General features: G+C 49.4%; 2 protein-coding genes across 2 annotated transcripts; both read left to right on the forward strand.

The window, feature by feature from the left end:
- Positions 1 to 6622: 6622 nt before the first annotated feature.
- On the forward strand, positions 6623 to 7276 carry LOC121288394 (repetitive proline-rich cell wall protein 1-like). The gene has a single exon (XM_041206946.1). The coding sequence runs from the start codon at positions 6623 to 6625 to the stop codon at positions 7274 to 7276; it is 654 nt and encodes a 217-aa protein (XP_041062880.1).
- A 15453-nt stretch (positions 7277 to 22729) lies between these two features.
- LOC121288395 (repetitive proline-rich cell wall protein 1-like) lies at positions 22730 to 24170 on the forward strand. Its single transcript, XM_041206947.1, has 3 exons — positions 22730 to 22965; positions 23568 to 23709; positions 23835 to 24170. The coding sequence occupies exons 1-3, from the start codon at positions 22730 to 22732 to the stop codon at positions 24168 to 24170; spliced, it is 714 nt and encodes a 237-aa protein (XP_041062881.1).
- Positions 24171 to 24453: the final 283 nt, after the last annotated feature.

Genomic DNA, 24453 nt, shown 5'->3' on the forward strand with positions numbered 1-24453 from the left:
TGCCTCTTGGTGTACAGAATCCTTGTGTACAGCTTCATTGTTACATACTCCTGGTGTACAGATTCCTGGTGTACAGATTCCTTGTATACAGCTTCTTGGTGTACAGCCAACTGGTGTACAGCCTCATTGTGTACAGCCCCATTATTTACTGCCTCGTTGTATATGGCCTTGTTGCATACATGATCCTGGTGTTCATACTGCTGGTGTATAGCCTCCTGGTATACAGATTCCTGGTGTATTGCCTCCTGGTGTACAGAATCCTGGTGTACAGAATCCTGGTGTACAGACTCCTGGTGTACATATTCCTGGTATACAGCTTCTTGGTGTTTGGCCGCCTGGTGTACAGCCTCATTATATACAACCTCATTATTTACAGCCTTGTTGCATATGGCCTCGTTGCATACATGATCCTGGTATACATGCTGCTGGTGTATAGCCTCCTCGTGTACAGATTCCTGGTGTACAGCTTCATTGTGTACAGCCTCCGGGTGTACATCCGACTGGTGTACAGAATCCTGGTGCACAGGCTCCTGGTGTACAGACCCCTGGTTTACAGCCTCCTGGTCTACAGCCTCCTGCTGTACAAACTCCTGGTGTACACGCTGCAGGTGTACAGACAACTGCTGTATATCCTGCTTGTGTACATCTCCTGGTGTACAGTCCCCTAGTGTATAGCCTCATTGTTCACAGCCTCATTGTGTACAGACTCCTGGTGTATAGATTCCTGGTGTACAAATTCTTGGTATACAGCCACCTATCCACATCCTCATTGTGTACAGCCCCGTTTTATACGGCTTCATTGCCTACACCATCCTGGAACACATACTGCGGGTGTATAGCCTCCTGGTGTACAGACTCCTGGTGTAAAGTTTCCTGTGTACAGCCTCCTGGTGTACATCTGACTGGTGTGCAGCCTCCTGCTGTACAGACTCCTGGTGTACAGGTTCCTGGTCTACAACCGCATGGTCTACAGACTCCTGGTGTACAGACTCCTGGTGTACAGACTCCTGGTGTACAGACTCCTGGTGTACAGACTCCTGGTGTACAGACTCCTGGTGTATAGCCCCCTGGTATACAGTATTTTCGTTTACAAACACCTGGTGTACACCATCCAGGTGTACAGACTATTTCTGTACATCCACCTTGTATACATTGCCTGGTGTACAGTCCCTTGGTGTACAGCCTCATTGTTCACAGCCTCATTGTTCACAGCCTCGTTGTGTACATTCTCCTGGTGTACAGATTCCTGGTGTACGTCTTCTTTGTTTACATCCACCTGGTGTACAGCCTCATTGTGTACAGCATCATTCTTTATAGCCTCATTATTTACAACCTCATTATTGACAGCCTCATTGTATACGGCGTCATTGCAATCACCATCCTGGTATACATACTGCTGGTGTATAGCCTCCTGGTGTACAGACTCCTGGTGTACAGCTTCATGTATACAGGCTCCTGCTGTACAGCCACCTGGTGTACAGCCTTCTGGTGTATTGCCTCCTGGTGTAGAGCTTCATGGTGTACAGCCTCCTAGTGTACATCCGACTGGTGTACAGCCTCCTGCTGCACAGAATCCTGGTGTACAGACCTCTGGTGTACAGCCACCTGGTGTACAGCCGAATGGTGTACAGCCGAATGGTGTACAGCCAAATGGTCTACCGCCCGTGGGTTTACAGGATCCTGACGTATATCCTTCAGGTTTACAGCCATCCTGGTGTACAGCCTTATTGGGCAGAAGTTTGCCCACATCGGGCGGTTTCTGTGGGGCAAGTGGTAGCGGTCAGGAAGCCAACCAACGTCTGCAATTGGGCTGCAGCTGCAATTTCACCCTGGCAGGCCAACTGAGCCTCCTGGTGCACAAACTGCTGGTGTACAAACCCTTGGTATACAGCCTTCTGGTATACAATATTCTCGTGTACAATCTCCTGGTGTATGCCCTCCAGGTGCACAGACTACTGCTGTACATCCTCCTTGTGTACATCTGCTGGTTTACTGTCCCCTGGTGTAAATACAGCCTGCTGCTGTACAGCCAATTGTGTAGAGCCACCTGGTGTACGGCCTCGTTGTGTACGGCCTCGTTGCATACACTATCCTGGTATACATACTGCTGGTGTACAGCCTCCCGGTGTACAGCCTCCCGGTGTACAACCTCCCGGTGTACAGCCTCCCGGTGTACAGTGTCCTGGTGTACACCTACTGTTGTACATTCTCCTGGTGTACATTCTCCTGGTGTACATCTCCTGGTGTACATCTCCTTGTGTACATCTCCTGGTGTACAGTCCCCTGGTGTACAGTCTCATTGTTCACAGCCTCATTGTTCACAGCCTCGTTGTGTACAGCCTCGTTGTGTACATACTCCTGGTGTACAGACTCCTGGTGTACAGACTCCTAGTGTATAGCCCCCTGGTATACAGTATTCTGGTGTACAAACTTCTGGTGTACACCCTCCAAGTGTACAGACTACAGCTGTACATCCTTTTGTACATCTCCTGGCGTACAGTCCCCTGGTGTAGAGCGTCACTGTGCACAGCCTCATTGTTCACAGCCTTGTTGTGTACATACTCCTGGTGTACAGCTTCTTGGTGTACAGCTTCTTGGTGTACAGCCACCTGGTGTACAGCCTCATTGTGTAGAGCCTCATTGTGTACAGCCTCATTATTTACGGCCTTGTTGTATATGGCGTCGTTGTATACGGCCTCGTTGCATACACCATCCTGGTATACATACTGCTGGTGTATAGCCTTCTGGTGTATAGATTCTTGGTGTACAGCTTCCTGTGTACAGGCTGCTGCTGTACAGCAACTTGGTGTACAGTCTCCTGGTGTATTGCCTCTTGGTGTACAGAATCCTGGTGTACAGATTCATTGTGTACATATTCCTGGTGTACAGACCCCTGGTGTACAGATTCCTGGTATACAGCTTCTTGGTGTTTGGCCGCCTGGTGTACAGCCTCATTGTATACAGCCTCATTATTTACAGCCTTGTTGCATATGGCCTTGTTGCATACATGATCCTGGTATACATACTGCTGGTGTATAGCCTCCTCGTGTACAGATTCCTGGTGTACAGATTCCTGGTGTACAGCTTCATTGTGTACAGCCTCCGGGTGTACATCCGACTGGTGTACAGAATCCTGGTGTACAGAATCCTGGTGTACAGAATCCTGGTGTACAGAATCCTGGTGTACAGAATCCTGGTGTACAGAATCCTGGTGTACAGAATCCTGGTGTACAGAATCCTGGTGTACAGCCTCCTGGTCTACAGCCTCCTGGTCTACAGCCTCCTGGTCTACAGCCTCCTGCTGTACAAACTCCTGGTGTACACCCTCCAGGTGTACAGACTACTGCTAAATATCCTCCTTGCGTACGTCTCCTGCTGTACAGTCCCCTAGTGTATAGCCTCATTGTTCACAGCCTCGTTGTGTACAGACTCCTGGTTTATGGATTCCTGGTGTACAAATTCTTGGTATACAGCCACCTGGTCTACATGCTCATTGTGTACAGCCTCGTTTTATGCGGCTTCATTACCTACACCATCCTGGAACACATACTGCGGGTGTATAGCCTCCTGGTGTACAGACTCCTGGTGTAAAGTTTCCTGTGTACAGCCACCTGGTGTACAGCCTCATTGTGTACAGTCTCATTATTTACAGCCTCGTTGTATATGGCCTCATTGCATACATGATCCTGGTATACATACTGCTGGTGTATAGCCTCCTGGTGTATAGACCCCTGGTGTATTGCCTCCTGGTGTACAGAATCCTGGTGTACAGCTTCATTGTGTTCAGCCTACGGGTGTACATCCGACTGGTGGACAGACTCCTGGTGTACAGCCTCCTGGTGTACAGACTCCTTATGTACAGACTCCTGGTGTATAGTTCCCAGTATACAGTATTCTGGTGTACAAACTCCTGGTGTACACCATCCAGGTGTACAGACAACTTCTGTACATCCACCTTGTATACATTGCCTGGTGTACAGTCCCCTGGTGTACAGCCTCATTGTTCACAGCCTCGTTGTGTGCATTCTCCTGGTGTACAGATTCCTGGTGTACGTCTTCTTTGTTTACATCCACCTGGTGTACAGCGTCATTGTGTACAGCATCATTATTTATAGCCTCATTATTTACAACCTCATTATTGACAGCCTCATTGTATACGGCCTTGTTGCAATCACCATCCTGGTATACATACTGCTGGTGTATAGCCTCCTGGTGTACAGACTCCTGGTGTACAGCTTCATGTATACAGGCTCCTGCTATACAGCCACCTGGTGTACAGCCTTCTGGTGTATTGCCTCCTGGTGTACAGCCTCCTGGTGTACAGCCTCCTGGTGTACAGCCTCCTGGTGTACGTCTGACTGGTGTACAGCCTCGTGGTGTACAGCCTCCTGGTGTACATCCAACTGGTGTACAGCCTCCTGCTGTACTGAATCCTGGTGTACAGACCTCTGGTGTACAGCCACCTGGTTTACAGCCGAATGGTGTACAGCCTGTGGGTTTACAGGATCCTGGCGTATATCCTTCAGGTTTACAGCCATCCTGGTGTACAGCCTTACTGGGCAGAAGTTTGCCCATGTCGGGCGTTTTCTGTGGGGCAAGTGGTAGCGGTCATGAAGCCAACCAACGTCTGCAATTGGGCTGCGGCTGCAATTTCACCCCGGCAGGCCAACTGAGCCTCCTGGTGTACAAACTGCTGGTGTACAAACCACTGGTATACAGCCTTATGGTATACAATATTCATGTGTACAATCTCCTGGTGTATGCCCTCCAGATGTACAGACTACAACTGTACATCCTCCTTGTGTACATCTGCTGGTTTACTGTCCCCTGGTGTAAATACAACCTGCTGCTGTACAGCCAATTTTGTACAGCCACCTGGTGTACGGCCTCGTTGTGTACGGCCTCGTTGCATACACTATCCTGGTATACATACTGCTGGTGTACAGCCTCCCTGTGTACAGCCTCCCGGTGTACAACCTTCCGGTGTACAGTCTCCCGGTGTACACCTACTGTTGTACATTCTCCTTGTGTACATCTCCTGGTGTACATCTCCTGGTGTACATCTCCTGGTGTACATCTCCTGGTGTACATCTCCTGGTGTACAGTCCCCTGGTGTACACTCTCATTGTTCACAGCCTCATTGTTCACAGCCTTGTTGTGTACAGCCTCGTTGTGTACATACTCCTGGTGTACAGACTCCTGGTGTATAGCCACCTGGTATACAGTATTCTGGTGTACAAACTTCTGGTGTACACCCTCCAAGTGTACAGACTACAGCTGTACATCCTTTTGTACATCTCCTGGCGTACAGTCCCCTGGTGTAGAGCCTCACTGTGCACAGCCTCATTGTTCACAGCCTTGTTGTGTACATACTCCTGGTGTACAGATTCCTGGTGTACAGATTCCTGGTGTACAGATTCCTGGTGTACAGCTTCTTGGTGTACAGCCACCTGGTGTACAGCCTCATTGTGTAGAGCCTCATTGTGTACAGCCTCATTATTTACGGCCTCATTGTATACGGCGTCGTTGTATATGGCCCCATTGCATACACCATCCTGGTATACATACTGCTGGTGTATAGCCTTCTGGTGTATAGACTCTTGGTGTACAGCTTCCTGTGTACAGGCTGCTGCTGTACAGCAACCTGGTGTACAGTCTCCTGGTGTATTGCCTCTTGGTGTACAGAATCCTGGTGTACAGCTTGATTGTGTACATTTTCCTGGTGTACAGCCTCCTGGTGTACAGATTCCTTGTATACAGCTTCTTGGTGTAAAGCCACCTGGTGTACAGCCTCATTGTGTACAGCTCCATTATTTACTGCCTCATTGTATATGGCCTTGTTGCATACATGATCCTGGTGTTCATACTGCTGGTGTATAGCCTCCTGGTATACAGATTCCTGATGTATTGCCTCCTAGTGTACAGAAACCTGGTGTACAGCTTCATTGTGTACAGCCTCCGGGTGTACATCCGACTGGTGTACGGAATCCTGGTGTACAGGCTCCTGGTGTACAGACCCCTGTTGTACAACCTCCTGGTCTACAGCCTCCTGGTGTACAGACCCCTGGTGTACAGCCTCCTGGTATACAGTATTCTGGTGTACAGACTCCTGGTGTACACCCTCCAGGTGTACAGACTACTGCTGTATATCCTCGTTGTGTACATCTCCTGGTGTACAGTCCCCTGGTGTATAGCCTCATTGTTCACAGGCTCGTTGTGTACAGACTCCTGATGTACAGATTCCTGGTGTACAACCTCTTGGTATACAGCCACCTGGTCTACAGCCTCATTGTGTACAGTCTCGTTTTATACGGCCTCGTTGCCTACACCATCCTGGAATACATACTGCGGGTGTATAGCCTCCTGGTGTACAGACTCCTGGTGTAAAGTTTCCTATGTACAGCCATCTGGTGTACAGCCTCTTGGTGTACAGAACCCTGGTGTACAGTTCATTGTGTACAGCCTCCTGGTGTACATCCGACTGGTGTACAGCCTCCTGCTGTACAGAATCCTGGTGTACAGGCTCCAGGTCTACAACCACCTGGTGTACAGACTCCTGGTGTAAAGACTCCTGGTGTACAGACTCCTGGTCTTACAGACTCTTGGTTTTTAGACCACTGGTATGCACTATTCTGGTGTACAAACTCCTGGTGTACACCCTCCAGGTGTACAGACTACTGCTGTACATCCACCTTGTGTACATCTCCTGGTGTACAGTCCCCTGGTGTACAGTCCCTTGGTGTACAGTCCCCTGGTGTACAGCCTCATGGTTCACAGCCTCATGGTTCACAGCCTCATTGTGTACACACTCCTGGTGTACAGACTCCTGGTGTACAGGCTCCTGGTCTACAGGCTCCTGGTCTACAAGCCCCCTGGTATACAGTATTCTGGTTTACAATCTCCTGGTGTACAGACTACTTCTGTACATCCACCTTGTATACATCTCCTGGTGTACAGTCCCCTGTTGTACAGCCTCATTGTTAACAGCCTCGTTGTTCACAGCCTCATTGTGTACATACTCCTGGTGTACAGATTCCTGGGGTACAGCTTCTTGGTGTACAGCTTCTTGGTGTACAGCCTCATTGCGTACAGACTCATTGTGTACAGCCTCATTATTTACAGCCTCGTTGTATACGGCCTCGTTGCATACATGATCCTGGTGTACATATTGCTCCTGTATAGCTTCCTTTTGTATAGACTCCTGGTGTATTGCCTCCTGGTGTACAGAACCCTGGTGTACAGCTTCATTGTGTACAGCCTCCGGGTGTACATCTGACTGGTGTACCGAATCCTGGTGTACAGGCTCCTGGTATACAGCCTCTTGGTGTACAGACCCCTGGTCTACAGCCTCCTGGTGTACAGTATTCTAGTGTACAAACTCCTGGTGTACACGTTCCAGGTGTACAGACTACTGCTGTACATCCTCCTTGTGTACATCCTCCTTGTGTACATCTCCTGGTGTACAGTCCCCTGGTGTACAGCCTCATTGTTCACAGCCTCGTTGTTCACAGCCTTGTTGTTAACAGTCTCATTGTTCACATCCTTGTAGCATACAGACTCCTGGTGTACAGATTCCTGGTGTACAGACTCCTGGTGTACAGCCACATGGTGTACAGCCACCTGGTGTACAGCATCATTGTGTACAGCCTCGTTGTATACACCATCCTGGTATACATATTGCTGGTGTACAGACTCCTGGTGTACAGACTCCTGGTGTACAGCTTCCTGTGTACAGGCTCCTGCTGCACAGCCACCTGTTGTGCAGCCTCCTGGTGCATTGCCTCCTGGTGTACAGAATCCTGGTGTACAGCTTCATTGTATACAGCCTATGGGTGTACATCCGACTAGTGTACAGCCTCCTGCTGTACAGGATCCTGGTGTACAGGATCCTGGTGTACAGGATCCTGGTGTACAGGCTCCTGGTGTACAGACTCCTGGTGTACAGCCTCCTGGTGTACAGCCTCCTGGTGTACAGCCTCCTGGTCTACAGCCTCCTGGTCTACAGGCTCCTGGTCTACAGCCCCCTGATATACAGTATTCTGGTTTACACTCTCCTGGTGTACAGACTACTTCTGTACATCCACCTTGTATACATCTCCTGGTGTACAGTCCCCTGTTGTACAGCCTCATTGTTAACAGCCTCGTTGTTCACAGCCTCATTGTGTACATAATCCTGGTGTACAGATTCCTGGGGTACAGATTCCTGGTGTACAGCTTCTTGGTATACAGCCTCATTGTGTACAGCCTTATTGTGTACAGCCTCATTATTTACAGCCTCGTTGTATACGGCCTCGTTGCATACACCATCCTGGTATACATACTGCTGGTGTATAGCCTCCTGGTGTATAGACTCTTGGTGTACAGCTTCCTGTGTACAGGCTGCTGCTGTACAGCAACCTGGTGTATTGCCTCTTGGTGTACAGAATCCTTGTGTACAGCTTCATTGTTACATACTCCTGGTGTACAGATTCCTGGTGTACAGATTCCTTGTATACAGCTTCTTGGTGTACAGCCAACTGGTGTACAGCCTCATTGTGTACAGCCCCATTATTTACTGCCTCGTTGTATATGGCCTTGTTGCATACATGATCCTGGTGTTCATACTGCTGGTGTATAGCCTCCTGGTATACAGATTCCTGGTGTATTGCCTCCTGGTGTACAGAATCCTGGTGTACAGAATCCTGGTGTACAGACTCCTGGTGTACATATTCCTGGTATACAGCTTCTTGGTGTTTGGCCGCCTGGTGTACAGCCTCATTATATACAACCTCATTATTTACAGCCTTGTTGCATATGGCCTCGTTGCATACATGATCCTGGTATACATGCTGCTGGTGTATAGCCTCCTCGTGTACAGATTCCTGGTGTACAGCTTCATTGTGTACAGCCTCCGGGTGTACATCCGACTGGTGTACAGAATCCTGGTGCACAGGCTCCTGGTGTACAGACCCCTGGTTTACAGCCTCCTGGTCTACAGCCTCCTGCTGTACAAACTCCTGGTGTACACGCTGCAGGTGTACAGACAACTGCTGTATATCCTGCTTGTGTACATCTCCTGGTGTACAGTCCCCTAGTGTATAGCCTCATTGTTCACAGCCTCATTGTGTACAGACTCCTGGTGTATAGATTCCTGGTGTACAAATTCTTGGTATACAGCCACCTATCCACATCCTCATTGTGTACAGCCCCGTTTTATACGGCTTCATTGCCTACACCATCCTGGAACACATACTGCGGGTGTATAGCCTCCTGGTGTACAGACTCCTGGTGTAAAGTTTCCTGTGTACAGCCTCCTGGTGTACATCTGACTGGTGTGCAGCCTCCTGCTGTACAGACTCCTGGTGTACAGGTTCCTGGTCTACAACCGCATGGTCTACAGACTCCTGGTGTACAGACTCCTGGTGTACAGACTCCTGGTGTACAGACTCCTGGTGTACAGACTCCTGGTGTATAGCCCCCTGGTATACAGTATTTTCGTTTACAAACACCTGGTGTACACCATCCAGGTGTACAGACTATTTCTGTACATCCACCTTGTATACATTGCCTGGTGTACAGTCCCTTGGTGTACAGCCTCATTGTTCACAGCCTCATTGTTCACAGCCTCGTTGTGTACATTCTCCTGGTGTACAGATTCCTGGTGTACGTCTTCTTTGTTTACATCCACCTGGTGTACAGCCTCATTGTGTACAGCATCATTCTTTATAGCCTCATTATTTACAACCTCATTATTGACAGCCTCATTGTATACGGCGTCATTGCAATCACCATCCTGGTATACATACTGCTGGTGTATAGCCTCCTGGTGTATAGCCTCCTGGTGTACAGACTCCTGGTGTACAGCTTCATGTATACAGGCTCCTGCTGTACAGCCACCTGGTGTACAGCCTTCTGGTGTATTGCCTCCTGGTGTAGAGCTTCATGGTGTACAGCCTCCTAGTGTACATCCGACTGGTGTACAGCCTCCTGCTGCACAGAATCCTGGTGTACAGACCTCTGGTGTACAGCCACCTGGTGTACAGCCGAATGGTGTACAGCCGAATGGTGTACAGCCAAATGGTCTACCGCCCGTGGGTTTACAGGATCCTGACGTATATCCTTCAGGTTTACAGCCATCCTGGTGTACAGCCTTATTGGGCAGAAGTTTGCCCACATCGGGCGGTTTCTGTGGGGCAAGTGGTAGCGGTCAGGAAGCCAACCAACGTCTGCAATTGGGCTGCAGCTGCAATTTCACCCTGGCAGGCCAACTGAGCCTCCTGGTGCACAAACTGCTGGTGTACAAACCCTTGGTATACAGCCTTCTGGTATACAATATTCTCGTGTACAATCTCCTGGTGTATGCCCTCCAGGTGCACAGACTACTGCTGTACATCCTCCTTGTGTACATCTGCTGGTTTACTGTCCCCTGGTGTAAATACAGCCTGCTGCTGTACAGCCAATTGTGTAGAGCCACCTGGTGTACGGCCTCGTTGTGTACGGCCTCGTTGCATACACTATCCTGGTATACATACTGCTGGTGTACAGCCTCCCGGTGTACAGCCTCCCGGTGTACAACCTCCCGGTGTACAGCCTCCCGGTGTACAGTGTCCTGGTGTACACCTACTGTTGTACATTCTCCTGGTGTACATTCTCCTGGTGTACATCTCCTGGTGTACATCTCCTTGTGTACATCTCCTGGTGTACAGTCCCCTGGTGTACAGTCTCATTGTTCACAGCCTCATTGTTCACAGCCTCGTTGTGTACAGCCTCGTTGTGTACATACTCCTGGTGTACAGACTCCTGGTGTACAGACTCCTAGTGTATAGCCCCCTGGTATACAGTATTCTGGTGTACAAACTTCTGGTGTACACCCTCCAAGTGTACAGACTACAGCTGTACATCCTTTTGTACATCTCCTGGCGTACAGTCCCCTGGTGTAGAGCGTCACTGTGCACAGCCTCATTGTTCACAGCCTTGTTGTGTACATACTCCTGGTGTACAGCTTCTTGGTGTACAGCTTCTTGGTGTACAGCCACCTGGTGTACAGCCTCATTGTGTAGAGCCTCATTGTGTACAGCCTCATTATTTACGGCCTTGTTGTATATGGCGTCGTTGTATACGGCCTCGTTGCATACACCATCCTGGTATACATACTGCTGGTGTATAGCCTTCTGGTGTATAGATTCTTGGTGTACAGCTTCCTGTGTACAGGCTGCTGCTGTACAGCAACTTGGTGTACAGTCTCCTGGTGTATTGCCTCTTGGTGTACAGAATCCTGGTGTACAGATTCATTGTGTACATATTCCTGGTGTACAGACCCCTGGTGTACAGATTCCTGGTATACAGCTTCTTGGTGTTTGGCCGCCTGGTGTGCAGCCTCATTGTATACAGCCTCATTATTTACAGCCTTGTTGCATATGGCCTTGTTGCATACATGATCCTGGTATACATACTGCTGGTGTATAGCCTCCTCGTGTACAGATTCCTGGTGTACAGATTCCTGGTGTACAGCTTCATTGTGTACAGCCTCCGGGTGTACATCCGACTGGTGTACAGAATCCTGGTGTACAGAATCCTGGTGTACAGAATCCTGGTGTACAGAATCCTGGTGTACAGAATCCTGGTGTACAGAATCCTGGTGTACAGAATCCTGGTGTACAGCCTCCTGGTCTACAGCCTCCTGGTCTACAGCCTCCTGGTCTACAGCCTCCTGGTCTACAGCCTCCTGCTGTACAAACTCCTGGTGTACACCCTCCAGGTGTACAGACTACTGCTAAATATCCTCCTTGCGTACGTCTCCTGCTGTACAGTCCCCTAGTGTATAGCCTCATTGTTCACAGCCTCGTTGTGTACAGACTCCTGGTTTATGGATTCCTGGTGTACAAATTCTTGGTATACAGCCACCTGGTCTACATGCTCATTGTGTACAGCCTCGTTTTATGCGGCTTCATTACCTACACCATCCTGGAACACATACTGCGGGTGTATAGCCTCCTGGTGTACAGACTCCTGGTGTAAAGTTTCCTGTGTACAGCCACCTGGTGTACAGCCTCATTGTGTACAGTCTCATTATTTACAGCCTCGTTGTATATGGCCTCATTGCATACATGATCCTGGTATACATACTGCTGGTGTATAGCCTCCTGGTGTATAGACCCCTGGTGTATTGCCTCCTGGTGTACAGAATCCTGGTGTACAGCTTCATTGTGTTCAGCCTACGGGTGTACATCCGACTGGTGGACAGACTCCTGGTGTACAGCCTCCTGGTGTACAGACTCCTTATGTACAGACTCCTGGTGTATAGTTCCCAGTATACAGTATTCTGGTGTACAAACTCCTGGTGTACACCATCCAGGTGTACAGACAACTTCTGTACATCCACCTTGTATACATTGCCTGGTGTACAGTCCCCTGGTGTACAGCCTCATTGTTCACAGCCTCGTTGTGTGCATTCTCCTGGTGTACAGATTCCTGGTGTACGTCTTCTTTGTTTACATCCACCTGGTGTACAGCGTCATTGTGTACAGCATCATTATTTATAGCCTCATTATTTACAACCTCATTATTGACAGCCTCATTGTATACGGCCTTGTTGCAATCACCATCCTGGTATACATACTGCTGGTGTATAGCCTCCTGGTGTACAGACTCCTGGTGTACAGCTTCATGTATACAGGCTCCTGCTATACAGCCACCTGGTGTACAGCCTTCTGGTGTATTGCCTCCTGGTGTACAGCCTCCTGGTGTACAGCCTCCTGGTGTACGTCTGACTGGTGTACAGCCTCGTGGTGTACAGCCTCCTGGTGTACATCCAACTGGTGTACAGCCTCCTGCTGTACTGAATCCTGGTGTACAGACCTCTGGTGTACAGCCACCTGGTTTACAGCCGAATGGTGTACAGCCTGTGGGTTTACAGGATCCTGGCGTATATCCTTCAGGTTTACAGCCATCCTGGTGTACAGCCTTACTGGGCAGAAGTTTGCCCATGTCGGGCGTTTTCTGTGGGGCAAGTGGTAGCGGTCATGAAGCCAACCAACGTCTGCAATTGGGCTGCGGCTGCAATTTCACCCCGGCAGGCCAACTGAGCCTCCTGGTGTACAAACTGCTGGTGTACAAACCACTGGTATACAGCCTTATGGTATACAATATTCATGTGTACAATCTCCTGGTGTATGCCCTCCAGATGTACAGACTACAACTGTACATCCTCCTTGTGTACATCTGCTGGTTTACTGTCCCCTGGTGTAAATACAACCTGCTGCTGTACAGCCAATTTTGTACAGCCACCTGGTGTACGGCCTCGTTGTGTACGGCCTCGTTGCATACACTATCCTGGTATACATACTGCTGGTGTACAGCCTCCCTGTGTACAGCCTCCCGGTGTACAACCTTCCGGTGTACAGTCTCCCGGTGTACACCTACTGTTGTACATTCTCCTTGTGTACATCTCCTGGTGTACATCTCCTGGTGTACATCTCCTGGTGTACATCTCCTGGTGTACATCTCCTGGTGTACAGTCCCCTGGTGTACACTCTCATTGTTCACAGCCTCATTGTTCACAGCCTTGTTGTGTACAGCCTCGTTGTGTACATACTCCTGGTGTACAGACTCCTGGTGTATAGCCACCTGGTATACAGTATTCTGGTGTACAAACTTCTGGTGTACACCCTCCAAGTGTACAGACTACAGCTGTACATCCTTTTGTACATCTCCTGGCGTACAGTCCCCTGGTGTAGAGCGTCACTGTGCACAGCCTCATTGTTCACAGCCTTGTTGTGTACATACTCCTGGTGTACAGATTCCTGGTGTACAGATTCCTGGTGTACAGCTTCTTGGTGTACAGCCACCTGGTGTACAGCCTCATTGTGTAGAGCCTCATTGTGTACAGCCTCATTATTTACGGCCTCATTGTATACGGCGTCGTTGTATATGGCCCCATTGCATACACCATCCTGGTATACATACTGCTGGTGTATAGCCTTCTGGTGTATAGACTCTTGGTGTACAGCTTCCTGTGTACAGGCTGCTGCTGTACAGCAACCTGGTGTACAGTCTCCTGGTGTATTGCCTCTTGGTGTACAGAATCCTGGTGTACAGCTTGATTGTGTACATTTTCCTGGTGTACAGCCTCCTGGTGTACAGATTCCTTGTATACAGCTTCTTGGTGTAAAGCCACCTGGTGTACAGCCTCATTGTGTACAGCTCCATTATTTACTGCCTCATTGTATATGGCCTTGTTGCATACATGATCCTGGTGTTCATACTGCTGGTGTATAGCCTCCTGGTATACAGATTCCTGATGTATTGCCTCCTAGTGTACAGAAACCTGGTGTACAGCTTCATTGTGTACAGCCTCCGGGTGTACATCCGACTGGTGTACGGAATCCTGGTGTACAGGCTCCTGGTGTACAGACCCCTGTTGTACAACCTCCTGGTCTACAGCCTCCTGGTGTACAGACCCCTGGTGTACAGCCTCCTGGTATACAGTATTCTGGTGTACAGACTCCTGGTGTACACCCTCCAGGTGTACAGACTACTGCTGTATATCCTCGTTGTGTACATCTCCTGGTGTACAGTCCCCTGGTGTATAGCCTCATTGTTCACAGGCTCGTTGTGTACAGACTCCTGATGTACAGATTCCTGGTGTACAACCTCTTGGTATACAGCCACCTGGTCTACAGCCTCATTGTGTACAGTCTCGTTTTATACGGCCTCGTTGCCTACACCATCCTGGAATACATACTGCGGGTGTATAGCCTCCTGGTGTACAGACTCCTGGTGTAAAGTTTCCTATGTACAGCCATCTGGTGTACAGCCTCTTGGTGTACAGAACCCTGGTGTACAGTTCATTGTGTACAGCCTCCTGGTGTACATCCGACTGGTGTACAGCCTCCTGCTGTACAGAATCCTGGTGTACAGGCTCCAGGTCTACAACCACCTGGTGTACAGACTCCTGGTGTAAAGACTCCTGGTGTACAGACTCCTGGTCTTACAGACTCTTGGTTTTTAGACCACTGGTATGCACTATTCTGGTGTACAAACTCCTGGTGTACACCCTCCAGGTGTACAGACTACTGCTGTACATCCACCTTGTGTACATCTCCTGGTGTACAGTCCCCTGGTGTACAGTCCCCTGGTGTACAGCCTCATGGTTCACAGCCTCATGGTTCACAGCCTCATTGTGTACACACTCCTGGTGTACAGACTCCTGGTGTACAGGCTCCTGGTCTACAGGCTCCTGGTCTACAAGCCCCCTGGTATACAGTATTCTGGTTTACAATCTCCTGGTGTACAGACTACTTCTGTACATCCACCTTGTATACATCTCCTGGTGTACAGTCCCCTGTTGTACAGCCTCATTGTTAACAGCCTCGTTGTTCACAGCCTCATTGTGTACATACTCCTGGTGTACAGATTCCTGGGGTACAGCTTCTTGGTGTACAGCTTCTTGGTGTACAGCCTCATTGCGTACAGACTCATTGTGTACAGCCTCATTATTTACAGCCTCGTTGTATACGGCCTCGTTGCATACATGATCCTGGTGTACATATTGCTCCTGTATAGCTTCCTTTTGTATAGACTCCTGGTGTATTGCCTCCTGGTGTACAGAACCCTGGTGTACAGCTTCATTGTGTACAGCCTCCGGGTGTACATCTGACTGGTGTACCGAATCCTGGTGTACAGGCTCCTGGTATACAGCCTCTTGGTGTACAGACCCCTGGTCTACAGCCTCCTGGTGTACAGTATTCTAGTGTACAAACTCCTGGTGTACACGTTCCAGGTGTACAGACTACTGCTGTACATCCTCCTTGTGTACATCCTCCTTGTGTACATCTCCTGGTGTACAGTCCCCTGGTGTACAGCCTCATTGTTCACAGCCTCGTTGTTCACAGCCTTGTTGTTAACAGTCTCATTGTTCACATCCTTGTAGCATACAGACTCCTGGTGTACAGATTCCTGGTGTACAGACTCCTGGTGTACAGCCACATGGTGTACAGCCACCTGGTGTACAGCCACCTGGTGTACAGCATCATTGTGTACAGCCTCGTTGTATACACCATCCTGGTATACATATTGCTGGTGTACAGACTCCTGGTGTACAGACTCCTGGTGTACAGCTTCCTGTGTACAGGCTCCTGCTGCACAGCCACCTGTTGTGCAGCCTCCTGGTGCATTGCCTCCTGGTGTACAGAATCCTGGTGTACAGCTTCATTGTATACAGCCTATGGGTGTACATCCGACTAGTGTACAGCCTCCTGCTGTACAGGATCCTGGTGTACAGGATCCTGGTGTACAGGCTCCTGGTGTACAGACTCCTGGTGTACAGCCTCCTGGTGTACAGCCTCCTGGTGTACAGCCTCCTGGTCTACAGCCTCCTGGTCTACAGGCTCCTGGTCTACAGCCCCCTGATATACAGTATTCTGGTTTACACTCTCCTGGTGTACAGACTACTTCTGTACATCCACCTTGTATACATCTCCTGGTGTACAGTCCCCTGTTGTACAGCCTCATTGTTAACAGCCTCGTTGTTCACAGCCTCATTGTGTACATAATCCTGGTGTACAGATTCCTGGGGTACAGATTCCTGGTGTACAGCTTCTTGGTATACAGCCTCATTGTGTACAGCCTTATTGTGTACAGCCTCATTATTTACAGCCTCGTTGTATACGGCCTCGTTGCATACACCATCCTGGTATACATACTGCTGGTGTATAGCCTCCTGGTGTATAGACTCTTGGTGTACAGCTTCCTGTGTACAGGCTGCTGCTGTACAGCAACCTGGTGTATTGCCTCTTGGTGTACAGAATCCTTGTGTACAGCTTCATTGTTACATACTCCTGGTGTACAGATTCCTGGTGTACAGATTCCTTGTATACAGCTTCTTGGTGTACAGCCAACTGGTGTACAGCCTCATTGTGTACAGCCCCATTATTTACTGCCTCGTTGTATATGGCCTTGTTGCATACATGATCCTGGTGTTCATACTGCTGGTGTATAGCCTCCTGGTATACAGATTCCTGGTGTATTGCCTCCTGGTGTACAGAATCCTGGTGTACAGAATCCTGGTGTACAGACTCCTGGTGTACATATTCCTGGTATACAGCTTCTTGGTGTTTGGCCGCCTGGTGTACAGCCTCATTATATACAACCTCATTATTTACAGCCTTGTTGCATATGGCCTCGTTGCATACATGATCCTGGTATACATGCTGCTGGTGTATAGCCTCCTCGTGTACAGATTCCTGGTGTACAGCTTCATTGTGTACAGCCTCCGGGTGTACATCCGACTGGTGTACAGAATCCTGGTGCACAGGCTCCTGGTGTACAGACCCCTGGTTTACAGCCTCCTGGTCTACAGCCTCCTGCTGTACAAACTCCTGGTGTACACGCTGCAGGTGTACAGACAACTGCTGTATATCCTGCTTGTGTACATCTCCTGGTGTACAGTCCCCTAGTGTATAGCCTCATTGTTCACAGCCTCATTGTGTACAGACTCCTGGTGTATAGATTCCTGGTGTACAAATTCTTGGTATACAGCCACCTATCCACATCCTCATTGTGTACAGCCCCGTTTTATACGGCTTCATTGCCTACACCATCCTGGAACACATACTGCGGGTGTATAGCCTCCTGGTGTACAGACTCCTGGTGTAAAGTTTCCTGTGTACAGCCTCCTGGTGTACATCTGACTGGTGTGCAGCCTCCTGCTGTACAGACTCCTGGTGTACAGGTTCCTGGTCTACAACCGCATGGTCTACAGACTCCTGGTGTACAGACTCCTGGTGTACAGACTCCTGGTGTACAGACTCCTGGTGTACAGACTCCTGGTGTATAGCCCCCTGGTATACAGTATTTTCGTTTACAAACACCTGGTGTACACCATCCAGGTGTACAGACTATTTCTGTACATCCACCTTGTATACATTGCCTGGTGTACAGTCCCTTGGTGTACAGCCTCATTGTTCACAGCCTCATTGTTCACAGCCTCGTTGTGTACATTCTCCTGGTGTACAGATTCCTGGTGTACGTCTTCTTTGTTTACATCCACCTGGTGTACAGCCTCATTGTGTACAGCATCATTCTTTATAGCCTCATTATTTACAACCTCATTATTGACAGCCTCATTGTATACGGCGTCATTGCAATCACCATCCTGGTATACATACTGCTGGTGTATAGCCTCCTGGTGTACAGACTCCTGGTGTACAGCTTCATGTATACAGGCTCCTGCTGTACAGCCACCTGGTGTACAGCCTTCTGGTGTATTGCCTCCTGGTGTAGAGCTTCATGGTGTACAGCCTCCTAGTGTACATCCGACTGGTGTACAGCCTCCTGCTGCACAGAATCCTGGTGTACAGACCTCTGGTGTACAGCCACCTGGTGTACAGCCGAATGGTGTACAGCCGAATGGTGTACAGCCAAATGGTCTACCGCCCGTGGGTTTACAGGATCCTGACGTATATCCTTCAGGTTTACAGCCATCCTGGTGTACAGCCTTATTGGGCAGAAGTTTGCCCACATCGGGCGGTTTCTGTGGGGCAAGTGGTAGCGGTCAGGAAGCCAACCAACGTCTGCAATTGGGCTGCAGCTGCAATTTCACCCTGGCAGGCCAACTGAGCCTCCTGGTGCACAAACTGCTGGTGTACAAACCCTTGGTATACAGCCTTCTGGTATACAATATTCTCGTGTACAATCTCCTGGTGTATGCCCTCCAGGTGCACAGACTACTGCTGTACATCCTCCTTGTGTACATCTGCTGGTTTACTGTCCCCTGGTGTAAATACAGCCTGCTGCTGTACAGCCAATTGTGTAGAGCCACCTGGTGTACGGCCTCGTTGTGTACGGCCTCGTTGCATACACTATCCTGGTATACATACTGCTGGTGTACAGCCTCCCGGTGTACAGCCTCCCGGTGTACAACCTCCCGGTGTACAGCCTCCCGGTGTACAGTGTCCTGGTGTACACCTACTGTTGTACATTCTCCTGGTGTACATTCTCCTGGTGTACATCTCCTGGTGTACATCTCCTTGTGTACATCTCCTGGTGTACAGTCCCCTGGTGTACAGTCTCATTGTTCACAGCCTCATTGTTCACAGCCTCGTTGTGTACAGCCTCGTTGTGTACATACTCCTGGTGTACAGACTCCTGGTGTACAGACTCCTAGTGTATAGCCCCCTGGTATACAGTATTCTGGTGTACAAACTTCTGGTGTACACCCTCCAAGTGTACAGACTACAGCTGTACATCCTTTTGTACATCTCCTGGCGTACAGTCCCCTGGTGTAGAGCGTCACTGTGCACAGCCTCATTGTTCACAGCCTTGTTGTGTACATACTCCTGGTGTACAGCTTCTTGGTGTACAGCTTCTTGGTGTACAGCCACCTGGTGTACAGCCACCTGGTGTACAGCCTCATTGTGTAGAGCCTCATTGTGTACAGCCTCATTATTTACGGCCTCATTGTATACGGCGTCGTTGTATATGGCCCCATTGCATACACCATCCTGGTATACATACTGCTGGTGTATAGCCTTCTGGTGTATAGACTCTTGGTGTACAGCTTCCTGTGTACAGGCTGCTGCTGTACAGCAACCTGGTGTACAGTCTCCTGGTGTATTGCCTCTTGGTGTACAGAATCCTGGTGTACAGCTTGATTGTGTACATTTTCCTGGTGTACAGCCTCCTGGTGTACAGATTCCTTGTATACAGCTTCTTGGTGTAAAGCCACCTGGTGTACAGCCTCATTGTGTACAGCTCCATTATTTACTGCCTCATTGTATATGGCCTTGTTGCATACATGATCCTGGTGTTCATACTGCTGGTGTATAGCCTCCTGGTATACAGATTCCTGATGTATTGCCTCCTAGTGTACAGAAACCTGGTGTACAGCTTCATTGTGTACAGCCTCCGGGTGTACATCCGACTGGTGTACGGAATCCTGGTGTACAGGCTCCTGGTGTACAGACCCCTGTTGTACAACCTCCTGGTCTACAGCCTCCTGGTGTACAGACCCCTGGTGTACAGCCTCCTGGTATACAGTATTCTGGTGTACAGACTCCTGGTGTACACCCTCCAGGTGTACAGACTACTGCTGTATATCCTCGTTGTGTACATCTCCTGGTGTACAGTCCCCTGGTGTATAGCCTCATTGTTCACAGGCTCGTTGTGTACAGACTCCTGATGTACAGATTCCTGGTGTACAACCTCTTGGTATACAGCCACCTGGTCTACAGCCTCATTGTGTACAGTCTCGTTTTATACGGCCTCGTTGCCTACACCATCCTGGAATACATACTGCGGGTGTATAGCCTCCTGGTGTACAGACTCCTGGTGTAAAGTTTCCTATGTACAGCCATCTGGTGTACAGCCTCTTGGTGTACAGAACCCTGGTGTACAGTTCATTGTGTACAGCCTCCTGGTGTACATCCGACTGGTGTACAGCCTCCTGCTGTACAGAATCCTGGTGTACAGGCTCCAGGTCTACAACCACCTGGTGTACAGACTCCTGGTGTACAGACTCCTGGTGTAAAGACTCCTGGTGTACAGACTCCTGGTCTTACAGACTCTTGGTTTTTAGACCACTGGTATGCACTATTCTGGTGTACAAACTCCTGGTGTACACCCTCCAGGTGTACAGACTACTGCTGTACATCCACCTTGTGTACATCTCCTGGTGTACAGTCCCCTGGTGTACAGTCCCCTGGTGTACAGCCTCATGGTTCACAGCCTCATGGTTCACAGCCTCATTGTGTACACACTCCTGGTGTACAGACTCCTGGTGTACAGGCTCCTGGTCTACAGGCTCCTGGTCTACAAGCCCCCTGGTATACAGTATTCTGGTTTACAATCTCCTGGTGTACAGACTACTTCTGTACATCCACCTTGTATACATCTCCTGGTGTACAGTCCCCTGTTGTACAGCCTCATTGTTAACAGCCTCGTTGTTCACAGCCTCATTGTGTACATACTCCTGGTGTACAGATTCCTGGGGTACAGCTTCTTGGTGTACAGCTTCTTGGTGTACAGCCTCATTGCGTACAGACTCATTGTGTACAGCCTCATTATTTACAGCCTCGTTGTATACGGCCTCGTTGCATACATGATCCTGGTGTACATATTGCTCCTGTATAGCTTCCTTTTGTATAGACTCCTGGTGTATTGCCTCCTGGTGTACAGAACCCTGGTGTACAGCTTCATTGTGTACAGCCTCCGGGTGTACATCTGACTGGTGTACCGAATCCTGGTGTACAGGCTCCTGGTATACAGCCTCTTGGTGTACAGACCCCTGGTCTACAGCCTCCTGGTGTACAGTATTCTAGTGTACAAACTCCTGGTGTACACGTTCCAGGTGTACAGACTACTGCTGTACATCCTCCTTGTGTACATCCTCCTTGTGTACATCTCCTGGTGTACAGTCCCCTGGTGTACAGCCTCATTGTTCACAGCCTCGTTGTTCACAGCCTTGTTGTTAACAGTCTCATTGTTCACATCCTTGTAGCATACAGACTCCTGGTGTACAGATTCCTGGTGTACAGACTCCTGGTGTACAGCCACATGGTGTACAGCCACCTGTGTAGCCCTGGTACAGCATCATTGTGTACAGCCTCGTTGTATACACCATCCTGGTATACATATTGCTGGTGTACAGACTCCTGGTGTACAGACTCCTGGTGTACAGCTTCCTGTGTACAGGCTCCTGCTGCACAGCCACCTGTTGTGCAGCCTCCTGGTGCATTGCCTCCTGGTGTACAGAATCCTGGTGTACAGCTTCATTGTATACAGCCTATGGGTGTACATCCGACTAGTGTACAGCCTCCTGCTGTACAGGATCCTGGTGTACAGGATCCTGGTGTACAGGCTCCTGGTGTACAGACTCCTGGTGTACAGCCTCCTGGTGTACAGCCTCCTGGTGTACAGCCTCCTGGTCTACAGCCTCCTGGTCTACAGGCTCCTGGTCTACAGCCCCCTGATATACAGTATTCTGGTTTACACTCTCCTGGTGTACAGACTACTTCTGTACATCCACCTTGTATACATCTCCTGGTGTACAGTCCCCTGTTGTACAGCCTCATTGTTAACAGCCTCGTTGTTCACAGCCTCATTGTGTACATAATCCTGGTGTACAGATTCCTGGGGTACAGATTCCTGGTGTACAGCTTCTTGGTATACAGCCTCATTGTGTACAGCCTTATTGTGTACAGCCTCATTATTTACAGCCTCGTTGTATACGGCCTCGTTGCATACACCATCCTGGTATACATACTGCTGGTGTATAGCCTCCTGGTGTATAGACTCTTGGTGTACAGCTTCCTGTGTACAGGCTGCTGCTGTACAGCAACCTGGTGTATTGCCTCTTGGTGTACAGAATCCTTGTGTACAGCTTCATTGTTACATACTCCTGGTGTACAGATTCCTGGTGTACAGATTCCTTGTATACAGCTTCTTGGTGTACAGCCAACTGGTGTACAGCCTCATTGTGTACAGCCCCATTATTTACTGCCTCGTTGTATATGGCCTTGTTGCATACATGATCCTGGTGTTCATACTGCTGGTGTATAGCCTCCTGGTATACAGATTCCTGGTGTATTGCCTCCTGGTGTACAGAATCCTGGTGTACAGAATCCTGGTGTACAGACTCCTGGTGTACATATTCCTGGTATACAGCTTCTTGGTGTTTGGCCGCCTGGTGTACAGCCTCATTATATACAACCTCATTATTTACAGCCTTGTTGCATATGGCCTCGTTGCATACATGATCCTGGTATACATGCTGCTGGTGTATAGCCTCCTCGTGTACAGATTCCTGGTGTACAGCTTCATTGTGTACAGCCTCCGGGTGTACATCCGACTGGTGTACAGAATCCTGGTGCACAGGCTCCTGGTGTACAGACCCCTGGTTTACAGCCTCCTGGTCTACAGCCTCCTGCTGTACAAACTCCTGGTGTACACGCTGCAGGTGTACAGACAACTGCTGTATATCCTGCTTGTGTACATCTCCTGGTGTACAGTCCCCTAGTGTATAGCCTCATTGTTCACAGCCTCATTGTGTACAGACTCCTGGTGTATAGATTCCTGGTGTACAAATTCTTGGTATACAGCCACCTATCCACATCCTCATTGTGTACAGCCCCGTTTTATACGGCTTCATTGCCTACACCATCCTGGAACACATACTGCGGGTGTATAGCCTCCTGGTGTACAGACTCCTGGTGTAAAGTTTCCTGTGTACAGCCTCCTGGTGTACATCTGACTGGTGTGCAGCCTCCTGCTGTACAGACTCCTGGTGTACAGGTTCCTGGTCTACAACCGCATGGTCTACAGACTCCTGGTGTACAGACTCCTGGTGTACAGACTCCTGGTGTACAGACTCCTGGTGTACAGACTCCTGGTGTACAGACTCCTGGTGTATAGCCCCCTGGTATACAGTATTTTCGTTTACAAACACCTGGTGTACACCATCCAGGTGTACAGACTATTTCTGTACATCCACCTTGTATACATTGCCTGGTGTACAGTCCCTTGGTGTACAGCCTCATTGTTCACAGCCTCATTGTTCACAGCCTCGTTGTGTACATTCTCCTGGTGTACAGATTCCTGGTGTACGTCTTCTTTGTTTACATCCACCTGGTGTACAGCCTCATTGTGTACAGCATCATTCTTTATAGCCTCATTATTTACAACCTCATTATTGACAGCCTCATTGTATACGGCGTCATTGCAATCACCATCCTGGTATACATACTGCTGGTGTATAGCCTCCTGGTGTACAGACTCCTGGTGTACAGCTTCATGTATACAGGCTCCTGCTGTACAGCCACCTGGTGTACAGCCTTCTGGTGTATTGCCTCCTGGTGTAGAGCTTCATGGTGTACAGCCTCCTAGTGTACATCCGACTGGTGTACAGCCTCCTGCTGCACAGAATCCTGGTGTACAGACCTCTGGTGTACAGCCACCTGGTGTACAGCCGAATGGTGTACAGCCGAATGGTGTACAGCCAAATGGTCTACCGCCCGTGGGTTTACAGGATCCTGACGTATATCCTTCAGGTTTACAGCCATCCTGGTGTACAGCCTTATTGGGCAGAAGTTTGCCCACATCGGGCGGTTTCTGTGGGGCAAGTGGTAGCAGTCAGGAAGCCAACCAACGTCTGCAATTGGGCTGCAGCTGCAATTTCACCCTGGCAGGCCAACTGAGCCTCCTGGTGCACAAACTGCTGGTGTACAAACCCTTGGTATACAGCCTTCTGGTATACAATATTCTCGTGTACAATCTCCTGGTGTATGCCCTCCAGGTGCACAGACTACTGCTGTACATCCTCCTTGTGTACATCTGCTGGTTTACTGTCCCCTGGTGTAAATACAGCCTGCTGCTGTACAGCCAATTGTGTAGAGCCACCTGGTGTACGGCCTCGTTGTGTACGGCCTCGTTGCATACACTATCCTGGTATACATACTGCTGGTGTACAGCCTCCCGGTG

This window comes from Carcharodon carcharias, chromosome 15 (genome assembly GCF_017639515.1).
Source record: "Carcharodon carcharias isolate sCarCar2 chromosome 15, sCarCar2.pri, whole genome shotgun sequence".
In the NCBI taxonomy this organism is placed as follows: domain Eukaryota; kingdom Metazoa; phylum Chordata; class Chondrichthyes; order Lamniformes; family Lamnidae; genus Carcharodon; species Carcharodon carcharias.